The 22,137-nt window shown below is 51.6% G+C and overlaps 1 protein-coding gene across 1 annotated transcript; it reads right to left on the bottom strand.

Moving 5' to 3' along the window:
• Positions 1-9,836: 9,836 nt before the first annotated feature.
• Positions 9,837-11,482, bottom strand: LOC143824661 (uncharacterized). The gene is made up of 3 exons (XM_077312128.1): positions 11,171-11,482; positions 10,910-10,993; positions 9,837-10,611 (listed from the first exon to the last, which is right to left on the bottom strand). Exons 1-3 carry the CDS (start codon positions 11,244-11,246, stop codon positions 9,977-9,979), a joined length of 795 nt encoding a protein of 264 aa, XP_077168243.1. The 5' UTR covers positions 11,247-11,482; the 3' UTR covers positions 9,837-9,976.
• Positions 11,483-22,137: the final 10,655 nt, after the last annotated feature.

Raw genomic sequence — 22,137 nt, forward strand, 5'->3', positions numbered from 1 at the left:
ACCTTTCTCTACAGACTGAAAAAGCTGGTTCAAAAACCTGGAGTCGGATTACAGAGAAAACTTCTGGGCAGGAGTTGGGAACCAAAAAGAAAAACCATTTGCAGTGGCAGTGGAATGCCATATGCCACCCAGAAATCACAAAACAGAAAAATAAAGATTAAACAATTCAAAAATGCTAAACCTCAAAATACAAATACCAAGAGAAAACCCTGGGAAGAATGTCAGAGACACTGACAGAAGCATTATGGAACATCTACTCAGTATGGCATAGAACATACCTGGAAGTTTTACCAAAAACAAACCTAAAAATACAGATTTTGACAGTAGAAGGAAAAGTTCCCTTATTGGCATAAGAGAGGAAGACCAAGAGACATAAGGATAGCCATCCTTAAACCAGTAACATTTCACAATACCAGGTTAGGTCAGGCAGAACTTCTAGTCTGTTGATTTTGGGGATTCAATCAGAAGACAATATCTATAAGAGCTAAGAATGACACAACAATAATGCAAGACAATTACCACGGGCATAACATTGTGGCTCAAACCCCCCAGCCGAGATTCCCCCCAGAGGTGGTGATGAAGCCACAGGAGTAGATCTGTGAAGAGCAAAATCGGGCTCCGAATCAAGGTGGCCAAGCAGTCCTTTTATGCAGAGCTGGAAATAACCAAGCTGTTAAAAAAAATGAAAATGTCAGTTGAGAACAATTTTCATCCCTAGGACTGTTTTCAAAGGCATAAAGATACACAATGAATATTACAGGTAGACAAAAATAGAGGAGACACTCCTGCAAGAAAGAAGATTGTCAGTGTGGGGGCCAGGTCTACCAGACCTGCCCATAAATGTTATCTGTTAGGTAGACATGTGGCGGTATACAAGTAAGATCTGAAAAGCAAGAGTTACACGTTCCTTCAAACATCCTGCAAACAGGTTGCTGTGACGTCAAAGAGAACTAAGAATATTCAGTGACTCAATTACAGAGGCATATTCAAAATACACCACACATTGAGCAAGACTGAAATGAAAATTCTGCACCAGAAAGGGCAGTCTTATTCTACTAATGGAAATAAATAAATCAAAAGACACAGTTCTCAAAACAAAACAGAGATTGCAACATGCATGGCCAAAATGTCCAAGTTGAAAAACATTGCTAGATTACAGTAAGAGAACCTGGAAATCAAAAGTCACCTTCAAAACAATCTTTAAAGGATTAGAACGAAAAAATAAATAAATAAGAAAGAAGAATGTTATCTTATATAAATGCACAAAACAAATAACCTCAAAGGGAATCAAAGGATTTTCTCTCCCCCCCCTCCCCCCATATACCAAGTTACTGTTCCTTTAAGGGTCCGGAGCTAGAAATGTAGCTGCCGCTAACAATTGCCAGGCTGATCACGTGTCCATTACCCTGGAAATTCTAATTAGAGAGTTAAACATGCTAATGTGACCCACTGAATAGGAAGGAGTAATTGAAGAGGCGAAGTCAGAAACTCAAAACACACACACAAACACAAAAAAACATTAGAAGGGAGAATGAAACATTGGTCTTACTTCTCCAGTTTGGTGTAGTGCTTGAGGCTGCATGTCTGCTGCCTTACCACTCTGCGCCACAAGAGGCTCTTGCTCTCTCAGGTAGGGCTATTCTTATTCAAATTATTTTGAGTGGCCTTAATGGGTGGCCATGGGCTGGCCTTCCAGTTTTTACAATCTCCTCCATACAGATCTTAATTCGTATTTTGCCTTGCAGACCAATGTATTTTTGTTGTTGGTTCTGGGAGGGAAGTAGATGACTTCCCCCACTGAAGAGAAGAAACTTCCAGGTAAGACCAAAGTTTCATTCTACTTCAGTGGGGGAAGTCATCCACAGATGGTTAGCTATGCCCAAGCTATGGTCCCTAGGGTGGGAAAACAAACAGCGCATGGGCAGCATGGGATATTCCGCCACCTGTTGGGGCATTCTGCCAACAGCTGCTTTCTCCAAGGTGGTTCGGTCTATCTTGGAGCGTCTAGCACGGGTCAAAAGGGGCCACCAGGTTGCAACTCATATGCCATGTAGATGCATTGTTTCAGCCAGAACAAGATGGGGGATAGACACTGGCCTCCCCAAGTTCTGTGTATTATGGGAAGGAATAGGGCAACGGACCCCCTATGGGATGATGTCCTGTTCAGTTATCCGTGTAGATCCCAGCACACGTCTAATGTCTGCCATTCCATCTCCTCCCGGTCCTTCAGTCTGAGACAGAAGGAGGGCCCATACCAGACTCTGGGTGCTGCGGAACACAGTTCCCTTTGGGGATGAAAGAAGAATCCAGGAATAGTGTCACAAAATCTTTTCGGAATATGCACAGCTCCCTTCCTGAGGACAGTGCTGCAATTTCTGACACGCCTCGCCAAGGTCACTGCCACTAGGAAGGTCACCTTCCAAAAACAGACACTTTAGTCCAGCTGCTCTCAGAGGTTCAAGCGGTGAATGTGGCAGTGCCACACGGAGATTGCGGTGAGTTTCCAGGAGGGGAAATGGTGCTTCACTGGGGAAGCCAACGGCATCAAACTCTAAGGACTCTCTGGATGCATCTGCTTGAGCCCAGAGCCTCATTCCTCACAGCGACCTGTCCCTGCAAGAGGTCCAGTCTCAGCACTCTCTCACATCCATTGAACAAAACCTGAACCACTTCTGTTACCTCTGACTCAAGTGGGTTCAGCTCTGCCCAAATCCCCCTCAGGCCAGGCAGGAAGCAGCAATGGCCTCCGGGCACCTCCTTCTCCTGCCTGCTGCCTCTCCTTTGGGCTGCCTCTTCTTGCCGTCCTGCAGCCCCAGAATTGTCTCCCTCCCCCACCGATGGCCGGGTACCAAGGTTCCCCCAGCAAGAAACGTACCTCAGGTCTGCCACGGCCTCCATGCAGAGGATCATTCTCGGCTCCAGCCCCATTAAGGATCTCAGCATGATGTACTTGGGGAGACAAAGGTTCCAGCAAGAGGACATCAGAGATCCTAGGGCTGAGGCAGGGCTGCTCCTGCCCCCACGCCCCTTCCTCTCCCCCCCCCCAGTCCCCCTCACAGGGACGCTGGGCTCTTAGGCAATCTGAGACCTGGCTCCGCATCCTGGAAGCCGAAAATGTGCAGGGGACGAGAGGGATTTTCCTCTGCCTCTCAACAAGCGCTTCTGAGGCCGACTGAGGGAAGAGCAGGGAGATCTCAGCCTGCCATTAGCACACCGCAGGGGAAAGCCTTAAAAGAGCAGGGCAAAGAAACAGCCGAATTCCACCCCACCCCCATTAAGGGGTCCTGCATTCTCCCACCCCCACCCCTAAATTTCCCCTGAGTCTCAGTCACTCTTATTTTGGCTGCAGCCTCCTCTTTGGGGAAGGGAAGAGTGGTCTTCCTTTCCTGCTCCCGGCCGTGGCAGACGCACCTGATGGCCCGGAGGAAGCAGAGCTCCTGTCGGGGGCCCTGGAGGTGGCCAGAGGGAGGCCGTGAGCCTGGCAAGGGGGGCCGAGGAGGCCCTGCTGCCCGGGAGAGAAGCAGCCATCCCCAGCCAGAGGCCTTCTCTCTGTCTGCATTGGAGCCGGTCCCTCCTGGAAGTCTCCGCGGCCTCCCTGGCCCTCCAGGGCGCCTGGCTTGCCCACGGATCCCCTCCAGCCTGCCCTGCCGGCTTCTGGGCAGTGCCTTGAGGGCCGTCCCGAGGACACGGCATCCTTGGCAGACGGAGGCAAGCTAGAAGCTCCTGTCCCTCCAGGAGGGGCTGGTGGGGCAGCCGTGGGGCTCCGTAACCCAGGGGATTGGGATGGCGGGGACCCCGTTCCCTTTTCTGCAACCCCCCCTGGCAGGGGCAGCGGCCAGCTCAGGCAGGATCCCTGTGCCCTGCCTCCCCAGCTCCCGAGCCTTTCCTGGGAGATCCCTCCATCTGCTCCTGGAGGCAGAGAAATCAGAGAGGAAGGGGAACGCGAAGGGAACAGCCTCGCGAGGGAACGGACATTGCTCTGCGCCTCGTGCCTCAGAGGCTGTACCTTTTCCTTGGCGGCCAGGAAAGCCAATAGAACATCCTCCGCACCCCTTTTGGGGCGCCTCCTGCAGGCAGCTGCAGCTGCGGAGGAAGTCCTCGGTTAATATCTGGAGAGATCCCACTCTCCTTCCCCCTTCCCAGGTGGCTTCTGGGGGTGTCACTGTCCTCAGGAGTTCTTTCGCTTCCACCCGCCTCCCTGCCCTCCGTCCCACGGCAGCCTGGAGCGTCTCCTCACCTGCAGGCTGGGCCTCTGCTGTGGCCAAGGGAGCCACCTTGGCCCTTTTAAAGAGGGCCCTTATCCGTTGGAGGCTAGAAGGGAGAGGAGAGACGGGGATTAACGTGGCAGGCGGCACCCTGTGTCCCCAATCCCACCCACCCTGAGATCCAAGCCTGCTTGAGGGAGTCTCTCCGGGATGGGAGCCGATCCCTCCGTCTGCCGCATCGTGCCTCGGCCTTGATGGAACTCCCCTTCCCAGGAGGCCAGCCAGGCTCCCTGGTCAAGCCAAACCGGGCAGGGGGAGTCCGGGCTGAAGACTGCCAAGGCGGATTGGGGGAGAAAGGCCGCAGAAGCCCTTCAGACTGGTCTGGTGGGCAGGGGGCTGCAGGGCATCGGAGGTCGGGAGAGAACCTCCTCTCTGCTGTCCCCTGGGCCCCAGGTGGTGGGGGGGCTCTTGCCCCCTCTTGCGAGGGAGGGGGAAGGACCGGAGAAGGTCTGGCACACCCTTTCCCTCCCCTGACGCGGAGCTGAGCATTCAGTCCTTGCCACGGGGTGAGGTGGGGACAAAATAGCAAGGGGAACAAAATGCAGACACCCCACTTACATATTGAGATGGTGCGAAGCCATCGGTTTCAAAATATATACAAAATATATACTATATATATATATATATATATATATATATACAAATAAAAGAGCCTCTTGTGGCGCAGAGTGGTAAGGCAGCTGTCTGAAAGCTTTGCCCATAAGGCTGGGAGTTCAATCCCAGCAGCCGGCTCAAGGTTGACTCAGCCTTCCATCCTTCCGAGGTCGGTAAAATGAGTACCCAGCTTGCTGGGGGGTAAACGGTAATGACTGGGGAAGGCACTGGCAAACCACCCCGTATTGAGTCTGCCATGAAAACGCTGGAGGGCGTCACCCCAAGGGTCAGACATGACTCGGTGCTTGCACAGGGGATACCTTTACCTTTACCTTTATACAAATAAACAAATATATACAAATATAAATATATACACACAAATAAATATAAAGATAAAAATAAATAAAAATATAAATATTAATATAAATAAACAAAAACAATAAATAAATAAAACAAATAATATAAAGAAAATTAAATAAATAAAAAATAAATTCGAGAAATAAATTGATAAATTTAAACGTAAAAGAAATAAAACAATAAACAAAAACTTCTCTCTCTCTCTCTCTCTCTCTCTCTCTCTCTCTCTCCAACCTCCTCCGCTCTCCTTCAACAACCCACAAAGGGCCCCCCCGGGGAGCGGCAGCCCAAGGCACCAGCAGGGGTGATGTCACAAAGGAGACCCTGACCCCGCCTGTCCCCCGGGTCACAGTGGCCGAGCTGCTGGTTTCCTGGGGTCCCCCCCCCCAAGCACTGGATGAGTCACTCCCTGGGGTGGAGTTTGTTTTCCCAGTGGGGCAGCCGGAGCAAGGATCCCCACCCCGCACAGATTCTGTGCTGTCCACGTATGGACCCAAATTTACGATGGTCATAACCATTTCCCACCAGGGAAGCAGCTACACAGGACTCAGAGATGCCAGGGAAGGAGGGTGGAGGAATGAAAACAATTTCTTGCTGTAGAAAAGCTCCTGTTTTTATTCGAGGAGTGAAGACACCCTGAGTGCAATTTCGACTGGTGAGTTGCAGTTCTGTTGCCATGCCCCCTGGACTTCCCACACGGACTAGAGGACCTCTTGGTGGGGGGCACGGCTGAAGCATGGCATCAGGGAGGCCTGCTCTGGGTTGGGAGATTCGTGCAGATTTGTCAGTGGACCTTGGGAATGGGAGGGCTGTTGTAGGCCAAGAACCTCAGCAGGGTGTGTGGCCTCAGCTCCTGGTGGGGAATTCCAGCAGATTTGTGGGTGGAGCCTGGGGACGGGAGGGGAGGGATCTCCGTGGGTCATGAGGCCCTAGAGTCCACCGTCCCAAGCAGCCATTGTCTCCTGAAGAACAGATCTTGATTCTGCTTTGGTTCGGCCTCACTTGGAACCCTGTGTTCATTTTGGGGGCCATTTCGCACAGAGCTCAAAGTTGCTATTTGGTTGCTGTTAGCGAAATCGCTACTTCAACTAGCGAAATGTAACTAGCTGTGCCCGTAACGCACAGCTGCGGTTTTTGCGGAATTTAGCACTTTCACTTCTCGTCACTTTCGTAACCCACAGGCTTCCGGTTCTCCCTCTTTTCGCTACAAAGGAGGTCCCTTTTTAGCGCTTCTGGCCTCCCGTGCCCGTCAATCAAACTGCGGGCACACCTTTGACCTCGACCCTAAAGCTGGACTTGTCGGGGTTCCCTTTTTTTAAAAAAAACCCTGGAAAACCCGTAGCAACGCGTTATCGTCAAATCATTGGCGCCCTTGGAACGTGTTTTCTATTGTTTTCTATGAACCAGAGGTTGATGCATTGATATGTTTGATAGGTTAATCCCCGCCCACAGTACACGCCCACAGGTTACCTGCTTATATGCACCTGGGCAGACACGCGGTCAGCCTCTCTTTGTTTGCGTAGCCTACTGCCTGCATCACAGGATAACGTTGAAATGGAGAGGATTATTGTTCAATTGTTGGCTCAGATGATTGCGGTGGTCCAGCGTATCCGCACCACTGTGCAGCATAGGAGGGCTGCTTCAGAGGAATACCGAGAACGTATTGCCAGAGCAATGACCAGCAGCACAAGACGTTCTCTACGGGCAACCATGGCGGCAAAGAGGCACTGGCAAGCTCTGGCAGAGGTCCGGTTCCCCCCCCGTTTCTGGGCGGACGAAAGATCCTCTGACTGGTGGGAAAATTTTGTGTGGGCTCGCTGGGATGATGACCACTGGATTGCCAACTTTAGAATGTCTAGGGGGACATTTTTTGAACTCGTGGAGGCTCTACGTGGACGCATGGAGAGGCAAGTCACTGGCATGCGGCGCCCCGTGCCAGTGGAAAAAAGGGTGGCGGTCGCATTGTGGTACTTGGCCACCCCTCAGTACTTCCGGACAGTAGCCCAGCAATTCGGACTCGGAGTCACTACGGTTGGCGATATCCTTAAGGAGTTCTGCCTCGCCATGGAGGCGGAATTGTTCAGCAAAGTCGTGTGCCTCGGAGAACGGCTTGGAGCGGTGAGTGTCATTCGATCCCCTTTGCCCTTTAAATTTTTTTTCTTGTTTGACAGGTCAGCAACGAAGACGCGATACACCCCACGCTGACATGCCATGGCTTATATTCTTTTATTTCCCTTATTCCAGAGTATGGACGGGTTTGCCAGGCTTGGATTCCCGCATTGTTTTGCGGCCATCGATGGAAGCCACATCCCTATCCGTGCCCCCGGGGGAAGCATAAAGGAGTACGGTAACAGGAAGGACTTTTGTTCTGTTCTCCTGCAAGGAACTGTGGACTTCTCCGGCCAGTTTATCGATGCCGAGGTGGGGTGGAGTGGCAGGAGGCATGATGCCCTTGTTTTCAGGGAATCGAACCTCAGGAAAGCCATGGACGAAGGGGTCTTTGTTCCAGGAAACCCCACCGCCACCATTGAGGGCGTGCGTGTGCCAGCGTTGGTGCTCGGTGACGGAGCCTACCCATTACGACGCTGGCTCATGACTCCCTACAAGCGGCCAAGGACAGACGTGCAGAGCCACTACAACCTCAGTCACTCCCGGGCAAGGAATGTAGTGGAGCGTGCCTTTGGACGTCTGAAGTCCCGGTTCCGTTGCCTGATGTCCCGACTCCATGTGCATATAGACAATGTGACTCCGCTGATCATCGCGTGTGTCATTTTGCACAACATATGCGAGGACAAGGGACATAACATCCCCTTCCCTGTGGATGAACCTGATCCTGTAGTCCTTGAGGACACTCAAGACATCCCTGAAGCAAGGAGAAAAAGGATCTATGCTGAGGGGTGCAAGGTTCGGGACGCCATAGCCACCCACATCTACAGAAACAGGAGGCGTGTTTAATTGTTTTTCCCACTCTGTTGTTGAATAAAGTTTTGTGTTCTTTGTTTAACCTTGTCTTGTGCGGTTTGTGTACTTTGCCAGCAAAAAAACGGGGATTCTCTGGTCCAAAAGCACTTTGACAGCCCTAAATGCTAACTCCCCACTGAAATTGACACACACAATACGGAAGCGCTGAACGGGGAAAGTTCGGGGAGGCGGGTAGCCAGGAAGTATTGGCGACCCCTGTCAAACCGGAAGATCAATCCACTTATGTTCCAAGGAATAATTTTATTGGTGGGCAGCTTTGATACATTTAAAATAGGGGTGGTCGATCGGAGCAACGTACGTTCGTTCCCTAACCGTCATTCCGAAGATGCCGAAGCCACGGAAGGGCTCCTTCTGGCAGCGCGCCGAGGCTGAGGCACTTCTGGAGCTGGTGCTCCAATCGAAAAGTGTTGGCCGCCTTATGGCCAGCACCCACTGCCACACCAAGGGTGCTTACCTGGTGTTGGCATCAAAGCTGAGGGAGAGGGGCTATGTCCGGACCTGGGAGCAGGTCCGGACAAAATTTAAGCGAGTGAAGCTGGACTTCCTCAACAGTCTGGAACAGTGGGGGGGGGGGGGTCCCGCAGCCAAGCGGGAGGACGGTCTTCCACGACCAGATGGTGAAAATATGGGAGAAGGCTGGGAAGCCCCCCCTGGAAATGAGGAGGCATATGGGTGAGTGCTGCCCTCGTTGTGTTTTGCCCTTAAACATGCATGGCATGACTAGCTGCCTCTTTCCCCTACTGTCCCCAATGAAATTCGAGAAAGTATTTAGATGCTGTCAACCCCCTCTGACTTAGCCCGCCAGTACTGTGTAGAACCACTTTGGTTATGCGCTTTGACTCTAACTGTGGTGTGTCTACCAGCTGTGTTTCATCTCTGGTTTGTGTGCTTTTAATTATGATTTCTTTTTTTCTTTGCCCAGCCACACAATCACCATCCAAGATGGCAAAAGCACCTGAGCGTGAGGAGGGGGAGGAAGAGGGACCTTCCACCTCAGGACAGGCTGCAGGTGAGAGTTTTATGTCTGTGCGGGAGACCCATGTGTGTGTACCCCCATGGAGCAATATGGGAGCCTGCTGTGATGCTTCCATTTGAAGTGTTATTAAATTCTTTGTTTGATTTCTATAGCAGAAACTATGGAGGCAAGGATGCGTGCCATGGAGGCCAGGGTGACTGCCTTAGAGGCTGAAGTGGCAGACCTGAAAGGGGAGTTAGAGCAGCAAAGGCAGCAGAGGGAGGCGGAAGAACGTAGGTTATGTTCCCCACTGCCCAACTCTTCTCACACTGTGGCTAAGGCCACCAAAAAGTGTATGCATGTAAACTAAAAAAATTGGAAAATATGTGTGGCACTAATGTGTACTTTTTCTCCCTCCCCACACAGTTAAGAAGAAGGAGGACGAAGACCTCTTCCGCCGCAAAGTTAGGGGGACCATGGGACGGTTGTGCAGGAGAGTGAGGGAGATGGAAGGGGCTGGGGAGGGGAGCGGTGGGACCTAAGTTTTGTTTTCTTTTTGTGTTTTGGGGTGGGGGGGGTTGGGGGGGTTCCCAGTTACTTTGCCCATTTTTCTATCCCTGTTAAATATTTGAATTTGTTAAAACACAGTTGGCTTTCTTGGAGGGTGGGGGTGGTGGTGGGGGGGTCCAAGTTACATTCCCTTGTTTTTTTCCCCTGTTGAACTGTTTCTGAAAATAAAATGTTATTTTAAATTTCCTGAAAAAGACTCCTGTGTGACTCCTTGCACACCTTTCACCCCAAACTCCTAAAACACCTTTAACCTTTAAAACACCCTCCAACCTCCAACCCACACAACGGTGCCAGAATAGGCACAATCACTAGAGAGGGTACACAGAGACAGAGTCAAAAACATAAACTTTATTGAACAGACAACAGCAAACACAGATAACCAGACAAACTGGCCCAAACTAGGAGGGGGAGAACTTGTCCGCGGGTTTAACGACTCTCTTCCCCAGAACAGTCCTCCTTCTCGTTTGGGTCGCGGCATTCTGAGAGGGGGTGGGTGGGGTGGGTGCTGGAGGTGGTGGGGGGGTGTGGGTGGGGGGGGGACGTGCACTGTAATCTGAGGAGGGGTGGCCGCCTCCATAACCGCGACCGCCCTCTCCATCAGCCTCCTTATCATTCGAACCTCCTCCACGCTTTCGCGTAGTGAGTTGTTCGAGTCTCTAAGGATGGCACGGAATTTTTTGCCCTCCTGGGCCACGAGGGAGAGCATCGCCTGGTCTGCAGCAGCGGCACGCCTGGACTCCTCCTGGCAGTGCTCCAGGATCCTTTCTCCCACACTAGTCAGGACGGAGACGCGCCGCAGCCTGCCGCGTTCCCTGGCCAGCCTCTCCTCAGCCGGGAGAGCACCCCTGGGTGGTGAGCCAGCTGGCTCGTCGTCTTCTGAAAGGACCTCTGTTGGCAAAAAAAGAGAAACAGAACTGTTAGTAACAACGAGACAGTCAAAACCCACCCTGGTGCACATGGTGGCCTTTCTTGGTTACATATTGTTAAACCAAGACTCAGAACAATGCCAGGGGAGCACATGGTTATTGTTTGTTTGCCCATGGTGGCCTTTCTTGGTTACATATTGTTAAACCAAGACTCAGAACAATGCCAGGGGAGCACAAAAATGAAAAGGAAGCACACAGTTATTGCACACAGACATTGCCCTGCAGCCATGGCTCGAAAGGAACAGTTCATGCACGCTCACCATCTTGTATCTGTATACGCCTGCGCACGGCAGGAGGTCCAGCCACCCCACGCTCCTCCTCCTCCTGTGTCCCGGGTATGAAATCTGAAAAAAGGGAAAAAAGAACATGATTTAGGACCAAAGTGTGGCAAAGCAAGCTTCAAACCCTAAAGCAGCAACGTTGAGGGACTATCTTCTGTCTCTTGGCAGTGCTGCTGCCCTGCACAAACAGAAAAGCACAAAGCAGTTAACCCCCCCCCCCTTATTGCAACTGATACTTACCAACATTTGTGGACGCCCCAGAATCACTGTCCTCTGCTACTGCTGCAGGGGACTCGAGGACCACCGTCCCAGGCATCTGTGTCTCTGTGGAAAAGAGCAGAAAATAGTGAAAAAGGAGCAAGCATACAACCTGAACCACACAGCAAGCTCCCAAAGTAGTGGCTAGAGCGCTGCAGAAGGCCTATGGCTGAGGCATGCTGCAAAACTGTTTGGGTTGTTGGTTAAACACAACCGTTTTAAAAAGCCACCCAAAGCAATCCACAAACATCCTATCATATTATGCGTTGCAACGAACACACGAGAAAACGATTCCCAAACGTCAGAACACACATTTGCTCAATATAAAATATAAAAAAAATAAAATATAAAAGAAAAAGAAAATTACTTACCGGAGGCAAGGGGCGTTTGCTCAGGAACCTCCTCTGGAGGATCGCCGGGATCCTCCTCAGCGGGTGGTTCGTCGACCGGGGCAGCCGGCTTCCGAACCACCTTAAGGCTCCTCCCGACGCGCTTCGGCCTGCCGGCTCCTTCCCCGTCTCCGTACAGCTGGCGCTGCTCCTCGAAGTAGGGGCAGGTCACCTTTTCGTTGCCGGAACCCTTGTTATGGTTCACGGCTCTCATGTACTCCGCCCGCATCGTTTTGGTTTTCGACCGGCATTCAAGGCCAGTCCTGTTGTGGCCCAGGGCACGCATCTTTATGGCCACTTGCTCGAAGACCTCCCTATTCCTGTGAGAGGACTGGAAGGCGTCCTGGATTTTCTCTTCCGAGAAAATCGCGATCAGGTCCCTGATCTCAGCGTCCCTCCAAGTTGGGCCACGGCCGGTTGCAGGGACGGACGAGGCTTGCGAAGAGGATTCCATGGTGCTTTCGCTAGTAGCTGAGCAAAATGGTGGTGCGAGGTGCAGGGTGCAACGGATCATATACCTTCCCGCACACAAAGACAAAGGGACTAGCCGGCTCCTGATTGGTAGAGGGCAGTAGGGGACACGCGCATTGGCCACATTAGGTCACATGTCACGTTCAAAACTCCTCGCGCGGGAACAGGATCTGCTCCTAATGGCCAGATTACCGCCTTTTGTTTGACTTCTCGCATGCGCTGATTCGTCCACACGCGGGAAGAGCAGTTTGAACATGCAGCGGGAGCCATTTTAGTGAGATGTCCGCCATTACAAAAACGCATGCCGGTGTAAAACCAAGAGCAATTGCAGCGGTACGCGACAGTTCCCCAATAATATTCACCAACCAAAGCATAAATCAATGACATGTAACTGGCGAACGTTCGTTGGCACGCTCAGCGGAAGGTTTTTTAAAATGAACGGCGGACGGCGACTCCGCTTGCCGGAGGTCTAGCCGCCGATGGAAGGGGTTGTCCGCACCCAAGCACAACCACGCACCCAGAACCACACAAAGACCCACTACACATAAACCGCCCCTCATGAAATCACCTCGAATCATATCTATTGAACCCCAGTAATCTAAACAGGAGACTGCGAGCGGCGAACGTTCGTTGGCACGCTCAGAGGAAAGTTTTTAAAAATGATCCCCGTACGTTGACTCCACTAGTACTGGCCTAAGGTAGACGGGGTTTTAAGCTTTGGGCAAATGTTTGGAACGTGACGGTGTGTGCCACTGTGCTTTTGAAAAACTATTGTGGTGTCCGGGCAGAATTTCAGAAAGTGATCGTGCTTGAAAGCCAGTCGCTGTCTCGTTGCCTCGTAGATCCCCGCTCGCTCGGAGAAAAAAAATGGCGGACAGTTCGCCGGAAGTTAGGAGGAAAGGCTCGGGAGGAGGGACTTTGAAGAAACCGCAACAATGGTAACGCACAAGTCTGTGGCGCTACTGATGCAGATTGGTTGCAGGAGTGTATCGCTATCCGGAGGGTGAATCCACTTTTCTGGATTCCCCTAGAAGCGCTACAACGAAGCGCTTTTTGCGGGTCGGTTGCAGGACTGTTGCAGATTGTGTACGACGTCGTGGGTTATGGCAAATTTGTAGCGTTTCCAATTGGCAACCATCCTGCTACTTTGAAGCCGTGCGAAATGGCCCTGGGGTTTCACAGTTGAAAAGGGATGTAGACAAACTGGAGCGTGTCCAGAGGAGGGCAACAAAGATAGTGAGGGGTTTGGAGACCAAGATGAATGAAGAAAGGCTGGGGGAGCTTGGTCTGTTTAGCCTGGAGAGGAGACAACTGAGAGGGGATCTGATAACCATCTTGAAGCATTTAAAAGGCTGCCATTTAGAGGATGGAACAGAGTTGTTCTCTCTTGCCCCGGAGGGACGGACCAGAACCAATGGGATGAAATTAATGCAAAAGAAATTCTGTCTAAACATCAGGAAGAAGTTCCTGACAGTTAGAGCGGTTTCTCAGTGGGCTTCCTCAGGAGGTCATAGGTTCTCCATTTTTGGAGATTTTTAAAGAGAAGCTGGATAGATATCTGATGGAGAGGCTGATTCTGCGAAGGTCCAAGGGGGTGGCAGGTGACAGTGGATGAGCGATAGGGTTGTGAAAGTCCTGCAGAACGCAGGGGGTTGGACTAGATGACCCAGGAGATCCCTGCTCTAGTATTCTATGATCTCTGTAGTCTGTATAGAGGCTGTAATACCGGCAGATCTCCAGACTTGGCCTGGAGGTTGTTAGCCTTACACAACATGAGAGCCAGTTGTAGGGCTAGCGCTCATGACTGCTTGAGAGGGCAGACTCCTTAGCATTAGCCTCCACTGAGGTCGCTCCCTGCCCCAAACCCCGCCCACTCTCAACTCCACCCCCAAAGTCCCCAGGTATTTCCCAACCTGGAGTTGGCAACCCTTACCATCTGCCTCCCCATCTTCTCTGGCTCACCTGTCCTGTTCCCTCCCCATCCCCGCCCTCTCTCCTGTACCCTTTGCCCTCTCAAAGCCCGGCCTCCCTCTGACTTTTCTCTCCTCTCCTTCTAGTCGTCAACTTGGTGAAAAGCGACCCTGAGCCGAATACCACGGACCTGGTCCCCCTGGTGATGCAAGCCATGGCCAGAGATGCATCATCTGACATCCTTCAGAGGAGCTGCTGTGGAAGACTCAGAAAATTCTTCCTGCCATAGTGGAATCATCGTGGATATTAGTAGAATTGTATATAGACATTAGATATTGTGATTAGATATTAGATATTAGATATATTAGATATATAGATATTGTAATTAGATATTAGAATTGTATATAGTTTTTAATAATTATTATTCATAGTTTTAGAAAAATTGTCCCTAGTTTAAAAATTATTGTTCATAGTTATATAACATTACTGTTCATAGTTTTAGAAAATTATTGTTAATAGTTTTAGAAAAAAATATTCATAGTTTTAGAAAATTATTGTTGATAGTTTTAGATAATAAAATTATATGTTTATTATTAATTAATGCAAAGGATGCTTGAAATGATTTGGGATGGGCAGATCTTGGACATAAGTGGTGTGATGTTTGTACAGATACAGGAAAAGAGCCAGAGTCCAGGGTGTAGTCTGCAGGGGGCTTTTTACCTGCTCCCAGTTCGTATGAATCCCTCCTGTCTACACTGAATTGTATTTGCATTTTGATACTGGACACTTTAAATTTTCCCTCTGCAACATATATGATTGATCAGGAGTGACCCTACCTTTCCCCCGCAATATCCAGAAGTGGATATAAGCCTCGATATTTCAAAAATCGCCATCAGGAAGTGTGCAGATTTCTGCTTTTTGCAAATTAACTTCCTGCCTCGTGCCTCCCATGCTGTAGGGAATCAGATCTCCCTTATTGGCCAGGATGTCAGTTCAAAGACTTCCTGGTCCCCGGTTACAAGGCTTCTTTTAAAGTGACTGTGCTCCAGAACAGTGGTCCCCAACCTTTTTATCACCGGGGACCACTCAACGCTTGACAATTTTACTGAGGCCCACTGCCCTAACGCTCTCTGACTCTGGTCGCTATGGTAATGTTTAAACATCCCTTCCAAATAACATACAGACACACCACAACAATGAACATAAGGTGGAGATGTGAAAAAGTTTATAAGTTTTGGGCAAAAATACATACTATTATGCAGAAAATGTGGGGTCTTAGATTCCCTATGAAAGCTGAAGCTATGTTATTAAGTGTTCCTCCTCAGTGCCTCCCAACCCACACACAGAGCTTCTTCTTCTACGTGACGACGGCAGCAAGACTAGAATTGGCCAAGAAATGGAAAACGCAAGAACTACCCTCGACAGAAGACTGGCTGAATAAACTAGCTGACTTTGCCAAGATGGCTAAACTGACACTGATAATTAATGGAAAAACAGAAGAGGCCTTTCAAGAACAATGGGGCCCTTACCTGAACTATCTAAAAAAATAACACAAAGGGGATTGAAACAGGGAACCAAATGTATTAAATGAAGAGCATAGTCCTCTTTTTTCTGTATTGACAACATAGATTGCATATATCTTACTGTCTTTAATTTTGGAAAATAAAAATAAAAACTTTATAAAAAAAAAAACAATGAACATAAGGAACATTTTATTTTCATGGAAATTTTAACTCATGACAATGACAAATCAATGGGAACCCTGAGCTTGTTTCTCTGCAACGAGATAATCCCATGTGCGGCTGCTGGATCGTGGATGAAGGGCCGGGGGGGGGGGGGAGAAGGCGTCCTTCGCGGCCCACCTCCAGTTAGTCGACGGACCATATGTGGTCCGCAGCCCACAGGTTGGGGATCACTACTCCAGAAGACCTAACTTCTCTCAGCAGAGATTTGCCTCTTGGATTTATTCTCCCCTCCTCTGCTGTCTCCCCCTTCAAGAAAAGAGACTCCTGCTGTGCTTGACTCCCCTCCCCACTCTGAGCTTCCCCAATCAAGTCCAGAACACTTTCTGTTTCAAATCCGAGGAATAGAGGAAGACCCGAGTTCAAATCGATTTAAATTCAACAGGATCCCCAATGGAAAAAACAAAGTAAGTGCGGAATCAGCCCAGGATCACCTTAAAGACTAACCAGACTTGTGGCAGGGGAGGACCTTTTGTGAGAAATGGCTCCCTTTGTCCACGTGTCCCTGTATCTTAGAGAGGGAATTGGCAAGAAGTGTGAGGGTCTTTTTAAGCCTGCCGGATGGGTCCTCAGGCAGGGCGGCTAGCAGCTGCACGCAGCTGCATGCAGCTGCTGATTGGCAGTTTGGAGCTGGACTGACAAGCGCAGGGCCCAATCGGGAGGCAGGATTGGGCCCGCCGCTTGTCAGTCCAGGGGAGGGGGCCAATGGGCACCCTTCCTCATCCCGGAGTGGGCCCGCCCTCAGGGCCCTTAGTCTATTATTTTATCCGCTCCGCAGGAGCGGTTAAAGATATATATTATGATAGAAATACACAGTTCTGTTCTTAAGAACTAGAGGACAGATTGTGGGCAGGGGACACATTTTGGGCGGAAAAGTACAGTGAAGGGTCCCAGGTTGAATCCTGAGCATCTTTGACAAAAGGATCTCTTTTCTTGCAGAGTTATAAGGGGAAGCGTGCAGCCTGCACTTTCAAGGGATGAAATCTGCAGCAGAGACAGAACCAGGGCTTTTTTTTGGTTCCAGATAGATACCCCCTGCCCACTTTCCAGGGTACCCCTGGATACCCGCAGAGGTTGTAGTCTTGTATACTGCTAATAAATATTGTGTTGCTGCTGTAAGTGATCACACAACCCAAAGTTTCTTAGAGCCCAGCAAGAACAAAAGGTAGTGGCTCAACCCAGCCATGTTTGAGATTGTGCAGCTTGTTCTCAAAAAAGTCCCGATTTCAGATGTTCTGTCATGTAATCATTTGAGTCATGGTAGAGCTGAATGAAGCAATATCCAGCAGCCAAACTCTGCACCGATATAAAGGCATTTAGCTTGATCTGGGCATTAAAAGACACAGCAAGCTCTGTCGGCCTGAGCCAAGGGTAGGTCGGCCCTCAGAGCTATCGCAGCCTCGGGATCAGAACTCGCATCTTTTCTTTCTCTATTCCCCACAGAGAACTCCCAGGCCTCCTCCTCAAGCTCACCTCCGGCAACTGCTTCTCACCGTGGCCCCAGAGCGCCCTCCTGAGGCAGTCCACGCAAGAGCCCCTGTTTGTAGGGTTTGCCGACTGCTGCCTGCAGATCGTGGGGCCCCCTGAGAAGGAGAAGGAAGCTGAGACAGGCAGAGAGAGGAGGGGAGGCCCTTGTGGGGTGTCCGAGCACAGAAGGGCTCCCCTTGTTGCCAGCTGCTGGATTCGCAGTCCTGTCCTTTCTGAGAAGAATCCACTGCTGGGTTTGGGGACGGGAGTGTTTCTATACCAGAACCCGTTTTTCTTTTGTGCTTCAAAATCCACCTGTCAGGTTTTGCCGTCTTGGAAATGGTGTCCAAGAAGTGCTAGATTTGTCACAGGTGGAAAACGCCGCTTTGTGATTCAAGTAGGATCCTCACTCTCTGTGTCAAACCCTGACTTTACATTTCCTTGGGACTTGTGGTGAAATCAGGCTTCACACTCCACCTAGTGGGCCCCCTCAGGCCCCGATCCGCTTGGAGACACGTGGCTCCTGCCAGGTGGAAAGCATCCCTGGGTGGGCATGGGGCTGTGGCTTCTGCCTGCAGCGTCCCCAGACTGAGGCCCCCTAATTCAGGAGGGGGAGAGGAGTCCAGGGACAGCGTCCCTGTCCTTGGAGCTCTCCTGCCAGGCTGGGGACAGGATGGGTGGGATCCTCCTGGGGAAACACGAACAAAGACGTGGACCTGTTGAGAAGGAGGGAACCGGGTGGGCCGCTCCCTTGCTGGGGTGATGGAGCAGCAGGCGTCTGCCACCGACCAAGTTCCACCATCGAGGGTTTTCCGCAGCGGTGTGGAAAGATCTTGATGTACAAGCACAGATTGGGGTTCAAAGCAGAAATTCCTTGGCAACTCAATGTATTTAATTGGGACTGAGATGGGGGCTGCTTTCCCCTGGCTTTTGGCGGTTGAGGGTCAAGCGGAGCTGGAAGAACCACAGCTGCAATCTCAACCTGCTTAGAGGAGACTTGATTTTTTAAAAAGATTTCTGGACCCATTTTGGTGCTTTGGGGGGATCCAGAAGTCGCGGATGCAGCAAATTTTCTGGGCTGGGCTGAAGTTGTGGTGAATCTCAGTCTGCAGGGATTCTTGGAAGAAATGCCCATTTGAGCACTAAATAAATTCTTTCCTCATGCTGGGGGTTAAAAATACATTTACCCCTCTTCTTGCTTTGATAATGGTGGGGGCAGGGAAAGAATATCAGAAGAACATTAATAATAAAATTCTTTATTTAATTCATGTCAGTAGATCGGGTGAATTACAGCGCGTGTGACGGGGCCAGACCTGCACGTAAGGGGTCCATGCCCCCCTCTGGACTGCAGGTCATTCCTCTTCCAGTGGAGATGGGATCCAGCCTTTGTGTTTGGTGGATTGCAAGGCTGGTCTTGCCCCAGGAAGAAGACTGGCTTCAAGTCAAACAAGGGCGGAAGAAGGGCGGGGGGTGGCGGGGGGTGCCGTGTTCCCCCATTGGGGTGACTTGTCAGGGGAGCAGCTCTCCCCCTCCTCCCGGTTGAGCCAATCAGGACACAGGATTTGAAAAATACCAGGAATATGCTAACTGCGTATCTCCTCCGATGTCCCCCGTTGTATATCCCTCATGTGGTGTTGAATCAGGCACATTACAGAAGATGACGAAGAAGAGTGGGGTGTTTATACCCTGCTTTTCACAACCCGAAGGAGTAGTGACTGAGGGGAAGCACGCAACCTCTGCATCCCAGAACCAGGAGGCAACCTCAGCCTTTATTCCCTGTTGCTGGACCTGCAAAGGACCTGGTTGGCCCCTGCTGGAGACTGGATGGGCCCTCCCTGGTCTGGCCCAGCAGGGCTCTCCTGAGGCTCTTAAGCTCTCCTGATCAGCCTGGGAAAGTCCGTTGGTGGCCCTATTTGAATAGCTCCGCCCCCTGTGACATCACCAACCGCCATAGTCCTTCCCTTCTACAGCATTAGCGCTTTGACGACCTCCATATCGGCAGAGCTCCCTTGTTGGCTTCCTTGGTCGCTTCCTGTTGTCCGTTGAGCAGCTCCGCTTGGAATCGGTGACCCCAGAGGGTGCCCCCCTTCTCGCATCCTGAGCAAAATGGTCAATGGGTAAGAGAGGGGTTCACTGCAAACCCAAACGTAAAAGGGTGTCCGGATGCCCACCTTCCCCTTGGCCACAAGCAGGGAATGAGCCGGATTCAGGTGGGAAACTCCTGGAGATCTGGGGATGGAGGCTGGGTAGGACAGGGACCTCAGTAGGGGACAAGGACACAGTGTCCTCCCTCCAAAGCATCCCTTTCCTTCGGGGGAATTAACCTCTCTAGACTGGAGATGAGCTGGAGTTCCGCTGATAAGAGCCCTGTTGGGTCAGACCAGGGAGGGTCCATCAGGTCCAGCCTCCTGTCTCAACTGTGGCCAGCCAGTTCCTCTGGAGGGCCAACAACAGGGCAGAGAGGCCAAGGCCTTCATAAGAATACCAGAAGAGCCCTGCTGGGTCAGACCAGGGAGGGTCCCTCCAGTCCAGCCTCCTGTCTCAACTGTGGCCATCCGGTTTCTCTGGAGGGCCAGCAACAGGGCAGAGAGGCCAAGGCCTTCATAAGAATACCAGAAGAGCCCTGCTGGGTCAGACCAGGGAGCGTCCCTTCAGGTCAGCCTCCTGTCTCAACTGTGGCCAGCCGGTTCCTCTGGAGGGCCAGCAACAGGGCAGAGAGGCCAAGGCCTTCATAGGAATACCAGAGGAGCCCTGCTGGGTCAGACCAGGGAGGGTCCCTCCAGTCCAGCCTCCTGTCTCAACTGTGGCCAGCCGGTTCCTCTGGAGGGCCAGCAACAGGGCAGAGAGGCCAAGGCCTTCATAAGAATACCAGAAGAGCCCTGCTGGGTCAGACCAGGGAGGGTCCCTCCAGTCCAGCCTCCTGTCTCAACTGTGGCCAGCCGGTTCCTCTGGAGGGCCAGCAACAGGGCAGAGAGGCCAAGGCCTTCATAAGAATACCAGAAGAGCCCTGTTGGGTCAGACCAGGGAGGGTCCCTCCAGTCCAGCCTCCTGTCTCAACTGTGGCCAGCCGGTTCCTCTGGAGGGCCAGCAACAGGGCAGAGAGGCCAAGGCCTTCATAGGAATACCAGAGGAGCCCTGCTGGGTCAGACCAGGGAGGGTCCCTCCAGTCCAGCCTCCTGTCTCAACTGTGGCCAGCCGGTTCCTCTGGAGGGCCAGCAACAGGGCAGAGAGGCCAAGGCCTTCATAAGAATACCAGAAGAGCCCTGTTGGGTTAGACCAGGGAGGGTCCCTCCAGTCCAGCCTCCTGTCTCAAATGTGGCCAGCCGGTTCCTCTGGAGGGCCAGCAACAGGGCAGAGAGGCCAAGGCCTTCATAGGAATACCAGAAGAGCCCTGCTGGGTCAGACCAGGGAGGGTCCATCAGGTCCAGCCTCCTGTCTCAACTGTGGCCAGCCAGTTCCTCTGGAGGGCCAGCAACAGGGCAGAGAGGCCAAGGCCTTCATAGGAATACCAGAGGAGCCCTGCTGGGTCAGACCAGGGAGGGTCCCTCCAGTCCAGCCTCCTGTCTCAACTGTGGCCAGCCGGTTCCTCTGGAGGGCCACCAACAGGGCAGAGAGGCCAAGGCCTTCATAAGAATACCAGAAGAGCCCTGTTGGGTCAGACCAGGGAGGGTCCCTCCAGTCCAACCTCCTGTCTCAAATGTGGCCAGCCACTTCCTCTGGAGGGCCAGCAACAGGGCAGAGAGGCCAAGGCCTTCATAAGAATACCAGAAGAGCCCTGCTGGGTCAGACCAGGGTGGGTCCTTCTAATCCACCCTCCCGCCTCACACAAGTTCAATCCCCAGCATCTCCAGTTCAAAAGGGCCAGATCCTAGGTGTTGTCAAGGACCTCTGTGTGAGATCCTGGGGAGGTGCTGCTAGTCCGAGGAGACAAGACGGACTTTGAGGATTTGACATAAGGTGTCTTTCTTTGCATGTTTTTGGCTCAGAGTAAAAGCATCTGTTTGGCAAGCAGGAGAGCCCAGGTTCAATCCCACTGTCTGTCCGTCTGTGTAGAGAAGACTGACAGGGATGCAAACAGGGTCGTCACGCAGCTTCGCGTGTTCAGGGGGGGGAAAGAGGACAGAGAATTTCTTCTCCCACCCCCAAAGACTTGAACTGGAGGGCTTCCCATGATGCTGATGGGCAGGAGGTTCAGGAGGGCAAAAGAAAAAAGCTCTGCCACTGAACCAAGGCCCCTTTTCTATGATCAGAGAAGAAGCTGGGAAGTTTGTACCGTGCTCTTTATTACCCGGAGGAGCCTCAAAGCGGCTTCCCATCGCCCTCCCTTTCCTCTCCCCACAACAGACACCCTGGGGGGGTGGGAGGCTGAGAGAGCCCTGAGATTACTGAAGAATAAGGAGAGTTGGTTCTTATATGCCGCTTTTCTCTCCCCAATGGAGGCTCAAAGTGGCTTCCAATCGCCCTCCCTTTCCTCTCCCCACAACAGACACCCTGGGGGGGTGGGAAGCTGAGAGAGCCCTGAGATTACTGAAGAATAAGGAGAGTTGGTTCTTATGTGCTGCTTTTCTCTCCCCAATGGAGGCTCAAAGTGGCTTCCAATCGCCCTTCCTTTCCTCTCCCCACAACAGACACCCTGAGGGGGGGGGGAGGCTGAGAGAGCCCTGAGATTACTCTCCCCACCACAGAAGCCTTGTGACGGAGGTGAGGCTGGGAGAGCTCTGGGAGAACTGGGCCTGGCCCAAGATCACCTAGCTGGCTGCATGTGGAAGAGGAGTCGGGAATCAAACCCCGTTTTCCAGATTAGAGCCCGCGACACCACTATCACCTATAAAGGGGCAACCTTTTGCTTGCAGGAAGCTTCCGTGGCTGGTTTGATTGCGCAAAAGAAATGTTTAGGCCTCTATTAAAGAATTCCACCCCATCCTGCATCCAATGTGCCCAGCTGTCCGTGGAGGTGTCACTTCTGAGG

Source organism: Paroedura picta, chromosome 15 (assembly GCF_049243985.1).
Source record: "Paroedura picta isolate Pp20150507F chromosome 15, Ppicta_v3.0, whole genome shotgun sequence".
Classification (NCBI taxonomy): Eukaryota; Metazoa; Chordata; class Lepidosauria; order Squamata; family Gekkonidae; genus Paroedura; species Paroedura picta.